At 42.1% G+C, this 13,142-nt stretch overlaps 1 protein-coding gene across 2 annotated transcripts in view; it reads left to right on the forward strand.

Moving 5' to 3' along the window:
• The window catches only part of SLC39A12 (solute carrier family 39 member 12), a 68,061-nt gene that overhangs the window by 47,573 nt on the left and 7,346 nt on the right, over positions 1–13,142 (forward strand). Inside the window, exons 9-11 of one of the 2 annotated variants that reach the window (XM_089693715.1) lie at positions 2,156–2,234; positions 8,957–9,115; positions 11,746–12,481. In XM_089693715.1, coding sequence (XP_089549841.1) covers positions 2,156–2,234; positions 8,957–9,115; positions 11,746–12,272 — 765 coding nt within the window. In that variant the 3' untranslated portion in view covers positions 12,273–12,481. Of the gene's footprint in view, positions 1–2,155; positions 2,235–8,956; positions 9,116–11,745; positions 12,482–13,142 lie in introns of those variants that run through there. The other variant, XM_089693716.1, reaches the window with a different exon arrangement.

Genomic DNA, 13,142 nt, shown 5'->3' on the forward strand with positions numbered 1-13,142 from the left:
CTGAACTTACTAAACACTTGGTATCCACAAAAATCTTTACTGCATACAGACCATTGAGGACCATTGAGGAAATATAATAAGATGCAATAGACTTGATATAGAAGTGTTTAACGTTTACGTCAAGGTTAGAACTAACTTAAAACTGCTCCCACCCACCTTCTAACTCCTATACTAACTATTCTGTAAAAGGAAGATGCGTATACTTACTGGTCCAGTCCAGGGGCGGACTGACAACTCATGGGGCCCCCGGGCAATAGGGGATCATGGGGCCCCTGTGTCCTTGCCCACACTCAAAGCACACCCAAAAAAGCCTATAAAAAGGTACCAGGGGCAGTTCATGGGGCCCCCTACTGACCCTGGGCCCTCGGGCAGTGCCCGAGTGCTCGAATGGTCAGTCCCCCCCGGTCCAGTCCATGGTTTATGACTTGCAGTGAAATTTCCACCTTCATCATCTGGGGATCGTTTTCATTTTTCTGTATGTAAAGCCACCCAAGGCACTCAATCAATTAATGACCTTGTCCTACATGAGAGGGCTGTCTGTCCAATGACCAGAAGGTTGTTCACTTTACTAACGTGGACTTCTTCTTTAGGAGATTACCTCCAGGCCCCACCCTGCTGCACCACCTTCCAGTACTTACGTGTGGCTCTGACTAGGTGCCCATTTGGTGATTAGCTGCCCATTGTCCCTGTCTCATTTGCTTCTTCTGGCTCCTTTCCTTTTGGGTTGCCCATGTTAGGCGAATAACCATCAATATAGTGCTTTTCCCCTATATTTGAACCCCTAAAGAAGTCCACACGGTGAAACGCGTTGATATTTGGCACTTTCCTAAACATTTCTACATGTCTATCAAGATTACAGTTACTTTACATAATCTCTTTAACGAAGGAAGGTGGATTGGGGTTTATTACACTGAAGGGTTATGGCAATAATCATTGGTTTTATGATAGGATGAAGAATCTCTGTTTTTTTTTATTATTTGTAATAAAATTTGATACAATTTATATTGGTTTATTTGGATGTGTTATACTGAGGGAATTTTAGCACCTTGAAAAACCCACATATCTTTTCTTATAAAGAGATCCTTTAGTGTCACTTTAAATAAGATTAAATATATTTCAAATCGATTAACAAGAAGGAAAGTTTACAACAGCCATAAAGTGAAGCTGTGTTCTTAGGAGTAGGCTAGAACTGGGATAACCAGACGTGTGATGTGTTCAGGGCTAAGCTAATAGTATAATAGTAAGTACAGTATTATTTTATAAAAGAGACACATTCGTGAAGCGTTCCATATTTTTAACCCCAGAAACCACTAAACAGCTCATCCACTCCCTCATCATATCACGACTTGACTACTGCAACTCCCTCCTCCCTGGCCTGCCTTGCCGCTGGCTATCCCGGCTTCAGTCGATCCTGAATACGGCTGCCAGACTCATTCACCTTTCCAACCGCTCCATTTCCGCCACCCCCCTCTGCCAATCCCTCCACTGGCTTCCGATTGCGCAACGGATCAAATTCAAAATCCTAACACTGACGTACAAAGCTGTCCACCATACTGCCCCGAACTACATCACTGACCTAATATCCAAGTACCGCCCAGCACGCACACTCCGCTCCTCACAAGACCTCCTTCTCTCTAGTTCCCTGGTCTCCTCCTCCCATGCCCGCCTCCAGGACTTCTCCAGGGTGTCACCCATCCTCTGGAACTCCCTGCCCCAACCCATCAGATTATCACCTACTCTCCTCTCCTTTAGGCGCACCCTGAAAACCCATCTCTTCAGGGAAGCCTACCCCACCCCCTGCTAACTTGCCGACCTCCTCCACTCTTCCTACCACTCCATCCCCCACAGCCATCTCCTCCTGTACCACTATCCCCTCCCTCCTAGATTGTAAGCTCGAAAGAGCAGGGCCCTCGAACCCCTCATGTTTTGCATTGTATTGGTATTGTTCTGTCACATGTTCTGTCCCCCTTTGTAATGTACAGCGCTGAGCGAACCATTGGCGCTTTATAAATACTGTATAATAATAATAATATATATATAGATATATATATATGTCAGCCTTTTTATGATCAGTTTATAAAATTTGTATATATTTTCATAATTTGGAACCAAAAATAAAGTGTTTTACTATAGTGACTCATTTCGCTTTTTATAGAGAAGTCCTGAGGACTGTGAACCTACAGAGGGTCCTTTAGCAGATATTCCACCTATAAGTCTGAGAGTGAGAGAGAAACGTAAGTATCCAGTCACATTCATTCATTTTCTTTTTTCTCGATATAACAGTAATGTTATAATGGCACATATTGAATAATCCTGGCTACTGATAAAATGGACTATATTAGAATACTTACAACTGTCCTTAAGGCCTCTTGCACACTGTACTGATGTATGAGTATCAGACATGGGATTGCAGACCCCACAAGCACCCCCTTAAAGTAGAACTTCACTCTCTCAATCAACCTTGACTGTTTAAATCCTTATGCTACTAATATTAATAACCAGATAGGAAAATATATTACATTTACTTGTTTGAAACTTATTTTTTTACATTTCTGTAGTTACTTCCTGCTTTACATGCCTAGGCAAATGATGTCATACATCTCAGGAGGGAAGGAGAGGCTTTCTCAGCTAAGCTCATCCTCCTGCCTGCATGCCTGAGCTAAGGGCAGATGGCTTCCAGATTCCAAGAAGTAAATTCAATCGCCCTTACTTAACCACTTGACCTCCAGAGGATTTACCCCCCTTCCTGACCAGGCCATTCTTTGTGATACAGCGCTGCATTACTTTAACTGACAATTGAGCGGTCACGCAATGCTGCACCCAAATTAAATTGTTGTCCTTTTTTTCCCACAAATAGAGCTTTCTTTCCGTGCTAATTGATCGCATGTGCGGTTTTTATTTTTTGCGCTATAAACAAAAAAAAACCAACAATTTTGAAAAAAAAAAAACAGTATTTTTTACTTTTTGCTATAAAACATATCTGGTAAAAAATGTTTAAAATCCAATTTCCCCATAAATTTATGCCAAAATGTATTCTGCTACATGTCTTTGCTAAAAAAAATCCCAAAACATGTAAATTCATTTCAATTTACGTGAAAGTTATAGCGTCTACAAATGGCGGTGTATATATACTGGAATTTGTTTTTTATACTAGTACTGGCGGCAATTAGCAACTTATAGCGGGACTATGGCGGGCATTCTGACACTGGGGGGTAACTAACTGCCACTGACATCCCCAGTGACACTAATACAGTGATCAGTGCTAATAAAAAGCACTGACACTGTACTAATGAAACTGGACAGGAAGGGGTTAACATCTGGGGCGATCAAAGGGTTAACTGTGTGCTGTGTGTGTTTTACTAAGGAGACATGCTTCTTTGTATTGCTCTGCTATGCAGAGCAATACAAAGCAGCATGTCGGTGCTGACAGGGGAGAGATCTGTGTTGTTTACACACAGACCTCTCCCCTTTCACTGTTTCTTGGTGACCTCCGAGTGCTGGTGAGAAGTCTCTGGCCAGGACCCGGTGATCAACATCTGTAGCTACCAATGGCGGCGCGGGTAGGGTGGCATGCGTGCACCCGCACCTCCTACCCGGAAATGCAAAATCGCATATATACGTGATTTTGCGCAGCCCTGCCACCCTGTAGCAGTAGTTCTGCTATAGGGTGGCGAGGAACTGGTTCAGATGGCCATGGCCAGAAATGATAGGGAGTGTTTTTCAAAGTGATTTCTCAGGAAAATAAAGCATGGGGACATGAATGGATGGCGGAGTTTACTTTGAATATTAAAAATGGACTAAATAGTGTTTTGTGTTTGTACTGCTGAGATGCAGTGTAGTTCCGCTTTAACCAAATAATAAGAAAACCATCTGAAAAAGACAAGTTAATTAAAAGAAACAACAAACGACAACCATCTTGGAAAATATTACGTTGTGGCCCTTTACTGCGGTTAAAAGCATAAAGTCAAATCATTAAAATTTCTTTAACCCCTTCCCACCGATCATATGCATATATGTGGCCTCATGGAAGTGGGCCCTTATCCCAGCACACAGACCGAGAGCCCCAAGTCACGTACTAACAATCAGGACCTGGGACTCCCGGTTCCGTGTAACCTGATCGCTGTGATAGCCTCCGATTGGCTATCACGGTGATCAGCCACTGTGCAGCCCACCCATGTGTTTACTTTCTTTTCTGAATGAAGAGAAAGATACATTGTATCTTCCTGTCCTTGCAGGAGAGGAAGATGGAAACAGAAGTGTGTAAAAAAAAAAAGAAAGAAAATAGCTAGATCAAGGTTTGATCTAGGTCAGTGCCAGGGTTAGTGTTAGGAGCAAGATAAGAATCAAAGGACAAGTTTGGGTCAAAGGTCAGGGTCAGTATATTATGGGTAGGATTTAAAAAAAAACAACTTTTTTTAATTAGTATCAGTCAGGGGCGGACTGATAACTCATGGGGTCCCCGGGCAATAGGGGATCATGGGGCCCCTGTGTCCTTGCCCCAACTCAAAAAAGCCTATGAAAAAGGTACCAGGAGCATCTCATGGGGCCCCCTACTGACCCTGGGCCCTCAGGCAGTGCCCGGGTGTCCAAATGGTCAGTCTGCCCCTGGTATCAGTATCAGTTAGTGTCAGTGTGTTTTAGTTGTTTTAAAAAAAACAACAACTAACCTACACATACAGTATATGGTATCGTCGCGGTCATCTGGAACAGAATTTATTTTGGGTTGAACTTTGGTGAGAAAATATAGTAATAGCAAGAAATATACAGCTAAATTTAAAAACATTTTTTTTACTAATTTGGACTAGTTTTCTTTTGATAATAAAAAATCAAGATATATCCATTACCATTTACCACCAAAAGAAAGCCCAATTTGTCTTGAAATAAACAAAGTAGTTATGATGATATGTACAGTTTTACTAACTTACTTATTTTTATTTACTTTACTTACTGTCAAAGTTGCAAAGTTGTGTTCAGGCATTAAAGGATAAGTTCACCTTTTGGACAAAAATAATAAATGCTAATTTTTTTGCAGGTAAAAAAATGTGCATTTTTTATTTTTGTCCAAAGCAGCCTGGAAAGCATTGCACCAGTGATCAGTAGATCGCTGATGCCATGCAGGTCTCCTGCAGACCTGTCAGAATATCTGCTTGCCGTGCGGGATGTACGGGATGCAGGGGCGGACTGACCATTTGGAAACTCTGGCACTGCCCGAGGGCCCGGGGTCAGTAGGGGGCCCCATGAGATGCCCCTGGTACCTTTTCCATAAGCTTTTTAAATTTGGGCAAGGACACAGGGGCCCCATGATTCCTTATTGCCCGAGGGCCCCATGAGTTGTCAGTCCGCCCCTGACGGGATGTACGGTAAGCAGATATACTGATAGGAAGCTTCAATGAACTACCATAGCGCTCCACAGCACCATGGTAGTTCATTGAAAACTACAAGCCCACAGCTGCTAAGGACTTGTAGGCACTCATTCACAGAACTCTGTGAACGAGTGACGCAGCCGTGTGGGTGGAGCCCCGAACGACCGCGATATTTTCAAATCTGACAGATAGTACAGGGAAACTTCTCCCCGTATTATCTGTCAGAGGGAGGGGGCGGCTGCTGCTATGGGAACATGTTACATGTTCCACCCTAAAAACATGTAACATGTTCCGAAGGTGAACGTATTCTTTAACATTTATTTTACCCTCACTCACTAAGGGGTTAAACTTTATAACCATATGCAAAACAAAAATTATTTTGAAATAAATACCAAACACCAAAGCTCAGTCACCAAGACTTGAGCTGAACACAACAGTCTATTAAACCACTTCAATACCGGGCACTTTGAATGACTTTGTCATGCAACACTATGTGCATATGACATTTTATAACTTTTTTGAGACAGACAGAGCTTTTTTTTGGTGGTATTTAATCATCACTGAGTTTTTCCATTTTTGCTAAACAAAAAGCCCAAAAATTAAAAAAAAAAATTTTCTTTCTTAGGTTCTGTTATAAAATGTTGCAAATAAGTAATTTTTCTTCTTCTCTGATGAGGCTGCACTGATGTGCACTGAAAGGCTGCACTGATGGACACTGATGAGGCTGCACTGATGTGCACCAATGAGGCTGCACTGCTATGCACTGATGAGGCTGCACTGATATGCACCTATGAGGCTGCACTGATAGGCACTAACGAGGCTGCAATGATGCGCATTGATGGGCACACTGATGGGTACTGATGAGGCTGCACTGATGTGCACCAATGAGGCTGCACTGCTATGCACCGATGAGGCTGCACTGATTTGCACCTATGAGGCTGCACTGCTATGCACCTATGAGGCTGCACTGATAGGCACTAACGAGGCTGCAATGATGCGCATTGATCAGCAGCACTGATGGGCACTGATGAGGCTGCACTGATGGGCACTGATGAGGAGGCACTGATAGGCACTAACGAGGCTGCACTGATGGGCATTGATGAGACTGCACTGATGAGCACTGATAAGCTGCACTGATGGGCACTGATGAGGAGGCACTGATGGGCACTGATAGGCAGCACTGTTGGGCACTGAAATGCTGCCCTGATGGAAACTGCTAACCTGCACTTATGGACACTGATTGGCAGTGCTGGGGCGACAATGCCCTCAAAAAAGGATAGCCATGACAAAAGGAAGGGGGGGCGGGGCAGCTTGTCTTGATTGAAGGTCTAACTGCTGACATTATTTGCTGATGTATTTGCAAGTATAATCACAAAGATACTGATCAGCAACACAGAGTTTTGTATATTTTTTACTCATCAATACGCAGGGCTTGTTTAAAGGCCTGTATGTACAGGCACATTGTAAACAATGGGCTGCATCTTAGATCAGTAAGAAAAAATGGTGTACTGAGCATTTTCAAGCTGCAGAGTGCAAGGGGCCTAATTCAGCATGTACTGTATTCCCAGCAACACAAACTGTCAAATACTTGTACTGTAAGTCCAACAGAATGTTACCGATAGTCTTGTAGATCTCATAAGGAATCAAAGAAACATCTTTGCACCCAAGTTCCCAACTCCTCCCACCTGCACATATATCCTGAGGCAGGGGGTCTTACCTTTCTCCAGAGCTTTTAAGGGGGAATTCCACCTTAAAGTGGTATTAAATCCGAAAGCAAACATTTTATATAGTGCAGCTTACCAATTTTTAGATCTGATTGCTGCACTAGTTTTCTTTTTTAGACTTTCTTTCCTTTATTTTTACCTGGTGATCTAGCTGGTGAGTGTGATGTTTTTCAACAGAACAAGCTGTTCTGCAGCTGTAGCAGTTAGAGGATTCAGACAGACTGACAATGCTGCTGTCCAAAGGGGTCTGTGTTCTTCTTCAACCAGAATATAGGTACTCATCCCTGTCCCTAGATCTCCACTCTAGCTCCCTCACTGCTTTTGGTATGATCTCCATGTATAATACATAAGGGGGGATATGATCTCCATGTATAATACATAAGGGGGGATATGATCTCCATGTATAATACATAAGGGGGGATATGATCTCCATGTATAATATATAAGGGGGGATATGATCTCCATGTATAATACATAAGGGGGGATATGATCTCCATGTATAATACATAAGGGGGATATGATCTCCATGTATAATACATAAGGGGGATATGATCACCATGTATAATACATAAGGGGGGGATATGATCTCCATGTATAATACATAAGGGGGATGTGATCTCCATGTATAATACATAAGGGGGGATATGATCTCCATGTATAATACATAAGGGGGGATATGATCTCCATGTATAATACATAAGGGGGGATATGATCTCCATGTATAATACATAAGGGGGGATATGATCTCCATGTATAATACATAAGAGGGGATATGATCACCATATATAATACATAAGGGGGGATATGATCTCCATGTATAATACATAAGGGGGATATGATCTCCATGTATAATACATAGGGGGGGATATGATCTCCATGTATAATACATAAGGGGGATATGATCTCCATGTATAATACATAAGGGGGGATATGATCTCCATGTATAATACATAGGGGGGGATATGATCTCCATGTATAATACATAAGGGGGATATGATCTCCATGTATAATACATAAGGGGGGATATGATCTCCATGTATAATACATAAGGGGGGATATGATCTCCATGTATAATACATAAGGGGGGATATGATTAACATGTATAAATACATCAGTGGTCTATATAGTGAACTCGGTGTAGAGTTATTCACCCTGAGGTCATCACAGAGGACAAGGAGGCACTCTTTACGTCTGGAGGAAAAGAAATGTAATCTCCAAACACAGAAAGGTTTCTTCACAGTAAGAGCTGTGAAAATGTGGAATAGACTCCCTCAAGAGTTGGTTCTGGCCAGCTCAGTGGATTGCTGTAGGAAAGTCCTGGATTGTTTCTTAGATACACAGAATATAACTGGATTTAACATTTATAGGTAAAGTTGATCCAGGGAATATCTGATTACCTCTTGGGGAATCAGGAAGGAATTTTTTTCCCAGCAGGAACAAATTGGATCATGCTTCGCTGGGTTTTTTGGCTTCCTCTGGATCAACTGCGGGTATAGCATTCTCACTTTTTTTTCTTTTTAATGGTTGAACTGGATGGACTTTTGTCTTTTTTTCAGCCAGACTAACTATGTAACTATGTAACCCAACCCAGTCACTATTGCTTCTCGCTCAGATAAGTGGCTCCAGTTCTTCCAGTTGCATTGCACACAACCAGCAACTTTAGTGTCCTACTGTCCGTAATGTGCCATTGGGCCAACCACAAGCTTGAGAATGGTCAATGCCAAATAGAAAGTCCATTGTATTCTAGTGGTGACTATGCTGTAAAGGGATTCTTTGGGTATTTGTTTGCAGTATTTATAATGATGTTTTATACCTATTGGTGTGTGTATATATACAGTATATATGCATATTGTTTGTTTTTCCTCCTAGATAAAGGAATTACACTATTAGCAATCATGATCTTGGTGGGAGACAGTTTACATAACTTTGCAGACGGCATGGTGATTGGATCAGCATTTTCCTCTTCCACTGAAACTGGTGTAGCCACAACAATTGCCATTCTTTGTCATGAGATTCCCCATGAAATGGGTATGTATAACCTGTGTGTGACTTTGGAGTTGTACCACTACGAGCCCTCCAGAATTACAATAACATTTGTTATTTAGAGATATATTAAAGAAGAACTCCAGGTAAAACTTTTTTTTGTCCCCTGCAGTGGGTGTGTGCCCCTACTACATGGGTTAACTGCAGGGGCGGACTGACCATTTGGAAACTCGGACACTGCCCGAGGGCCCGGGGTCAGTAGGGGGCCCCATGAGATGCCCCTGGTACCTTTTTCATAGGCTTTTTTGAGTTTGGGCAAGGACACAGGGGCCCCATGATCCCCTATTGCCCGGGGGCCCCACGAGTTGTCAGTACGCCCCTGGTTAACTGCTTATTTTGTCCAGGACCCCCCCCCCCCTTCCTGGATTACTCAGTCCTTTGAACCTCCCAGAAACAGCTGTTCCTGCCGTCCTTGCATCTATAGGCGTGATGGCGTCAGGAACAGTCCATTCACAAGACCGCTAGCATGCAGGGGGGCAGAAGTTGCTGGGACCAGTCCTGCTCTTGGAGGATTGGCGGATCTCCACTCTTATTACCTCCAGAGAAAAACTAGCAGTTAACTCATGCAGTGCGGGCACAGCCACACTGCATGGTACAAATTTTTTTTTTTGACCGGATTTCTACTTTGATTTAAAAAAATGTATTATGACTGAGTTGCTAGTACTAAACCACCTTGCAGGCAATTCCAGAGGCAATATTGTTGAGTGCACAAAGGCTTGTGTTTGGCACAGAGGATTACAGAACAGGACAGCTGAGTATGCAAACAAAGAGTTAAATTTACACATGGGAGGCTTAGAGGTGGAGGTACAGGGAGGGTTAGGGCTGGCATTACAGGTAGAGCTCATTTCAGGGTTAGGGTAACCTGGAGAATTAGTGTTAGGTTTAAAGCCAATACCAAGAATGTAATATATTGCAGCTTATCAATCATTAGATGTGGTGGCTGCATTAGTTTTCTTCTCTTAGGCTTTTTGTCTCTGTTTTCACCTGGTGATCTGGCCAGTAACACATCTCTTGTATTAGAGCACCCCCACTCTGGACAAAGGAGCACAGGGGACACCTTTGGACAGCGGCATTGTCAGTCTGGGGGTAGGGGATTGTTAAACAGGATAGCAGATTTAAATACACTAACAAATTGAAACCAAACTCCAGATCACAATGCAGTTACACAAGAGGCAGTTTTTTTTCTTTTGAGGTTCTTTTTGGGTTTACATAAAAAAAAATAAAAGCTGATCATTGTAAGCATCAGTGTCAGTGGTAAATGTTTTTTCTCAACACTCTGACTGCTACATTTGCAGAAGACTTTGTTCAGTTGAAAAACCACAGACTTACTGGCTGGATCACCAGATGAAAAAAACTTAAAAAAGAACATCAATGCAGGTTGGGATTACATGGAAGATTATTGTTAGGTTTACATGGATGGGGTAGCATTATAGGGAGCTGAAGTGTTAGATTTAGGTTTACAAGAGGGATAATGTTATATAGAGGGCAGTGTTAGACTGACATTGAAGGCTAGTGTGAGAGTTAGGGTTATATAGAGGGTAAGGATTACTGGGAGGGTTACTGCTAGGTTTACACCTATGCAGTTTGCGTTTGATCCGTTTCTGGAGTGCTTTTTGAGGTGCGTTTTGCGTTTTTCCACATGCGTTTTTTATGCTTTTTTCAACTAGTTGCTGGGCAGAATAAATCACAAAATGCATCAAAAACATACTACATGCTTTTCTGCAGCATCTCCATTGAAGTCTATAGAACCAAAAATGCAACATTTTGCATTTAAAAAAGTCCCTGTCCCTTTCCAAAAAACGGGTGAAAACATGGAGATGTGAACCTGTCCCATAGGAAATCATAATTAATGGACTGCTGTGCGTTTCTGTAAAATGCAGTGGAACACCTAGAACCTAGACTTGGTGATAGTGTTACATAGAGAGTAAGTAACAATTGAGTACTGACGTGATACTTTTTTAATTTGCACTAACATACAATTTTCAGGACGAGCTTTCGGGGTATGTCCACTTCTTCAAGGTCCAAGCAGTACTGCTTGGACCTTGAAGAAGGGGACATACCCCAAAAGCTTGTCCTGAAAATTGTATGTTAGTGCAAATTAAAAAAGTATCACGGACAGTACTCAATTGTTTCTGTTGCAAGTGCACTAATACGGCTACAATCACCTCAAGCATAGAGAGTAAGTGAAATGTCCTTGGGGTAACTCATCACTTTGTCTGCATCAGGAACTATTTTCCAAAAAATGCCAGCACTAATCTCCCTAGTATGGAAAGCACATGAATCACTTTAAAAATCACTTTTGGGTGGTTGGACCCATTGAAATTCCATAGCTACCAACAAGGACAGCAGCCTTATGAGACAAGCAGATGCCTTTACTGTCTCAGAGTTAAATACTAGCTCCCTATTTTCAGTTGATTGGTGGCACACTCTGGCATTTAGATAATTATGGCAATTTATTATAAAGATAGGTTTTATGCAATTCCTTTAGCAGTGTTTTAAATCCATTTCCTTAGAGGCTATACATAGCTGAGCCAATTTTTTTTATTTTTTTTCTTCTTATCAATAATAATAATAACAATAATAATATAAATATTATTATTATTATAAATGTTTAGGATTCACCTCAGCTATCTCGGGGTCAGTCCATTCTGGCTTCATTCTCCTACGTATTGGGACTCCTTGGATTCAGCTCAGCTATCTTGGGGTCAGTCTCTTCCAGCTTCATTCTCCTACGTATCGGGACTCCTTGGATTCAGCTCAGCTACCTCGGGGTCAGTCCATTCCGGCTTCATTCTCCTACGTATTGGGACTCCTTGGATTCAGCTCAGCTATCTTGGGGTCAGTCTCTTCCAGCTTCATTCTCCTACGTATCGGGACTCCTTGGATTCAGCTCAGCTACCTCGGGGTCAGTCCATTCCGGCTTCATTCTCCTACGTATTGGGACTCCTTGGATTCAGCTCAGCTATCTCGGGGTCAGTCCATTCCAGCTTCATTCTTCTACATATTGGGACTCCTTGGATTCAGCTCAGCTATCTCGGGGTCAGACTATTCCAGCTTCATTCTCCTACGTATTGGGACTCCTTGGATTCAGCTCAGCTATCTCGGGGTCAGTCCATTCCAGCTTCATTCTCCTGCTGGTTAGGAGGACTATCCAAATTTGGCAATACTTACCAGTCAAATGATTAAAATCTCTGAATTCAGCATACTTGTAGAGTGATCACAGTTGTATTAAAGTTTGATCTTAACAAACAACAGAATGGTCTGGGCTTCACTCAAATTAAATTCCAGTAAGCAAATGGAATGGATGACATATGCTGAAAAATGCTTTGGCAAAGGTCAAAAAGATGCACAAAAGTATAGGCAGCTTAAAGCAGATTTTCACCCTCCCCCTTCATGTTTTTTTTTTTCAACCCATACTTGCCTGTTGGTGAGTTCTGCACATTTCAGATACTACGCACCCTGCCAGTCCAACGTTGGCCAGCTGAGACCCTCTTCCCCTCTGGCAGAATTCGGTCCCATGTTTGGTGTGATGTCTGGGGCGGGGCCAGACAGTTTGCAAAAAAAAAAGAAAAAGTTAAATAAAACGTGTGCTATTCATGCAGAGGACCAGAGGAGGGGTGGAGAAGAGGGATCATGTATTTGAGGATCAAAATCTGTTACCACTTGCCCTCCAGAGGATTTACCCCCCTTCCTGACCAGGTCATTTTTTTGCGAGAAGGCGCTGTGTTATTTTAACTGACAATTGCGCGGTCATGCAATGCTGCACCCAAATTAAATTTACGTCCTTTTTTCCCACAAATACAGCTTTTTTTTCGGTTGTATTTGATCGCCTGTAGGTTTGTTTGTTTTTTGCGCTATAAACAAAAAAGACCGACAATTTTGTAAAAAAAAAAAAACAATATTCTTGACTTTTTGCTATAAAACATGTCCAGTAAGCAAATGTACAAAATAAAATTTCATCATAAATTTAGGCCAAAATGTATTCTGCTACGTGTTTCCTAAAACAAAATCC

This window comes from Staurois parvus, unplaced genomic scaffold (assembly GCF_062004578.1).
Source record: "Staurois parvus isolate SC_StPar_1 unplaced genomic scaffold, SC_StPar_1.0 ptg000636l, whole genome shotgun sequence".
NCBI classification, from domain to species: domain Eukaryota; kingdom Metazoa; phylum Chordata; class Amphibia; order Anura; family Ranidae; genus Staurois; species Staurois parvus.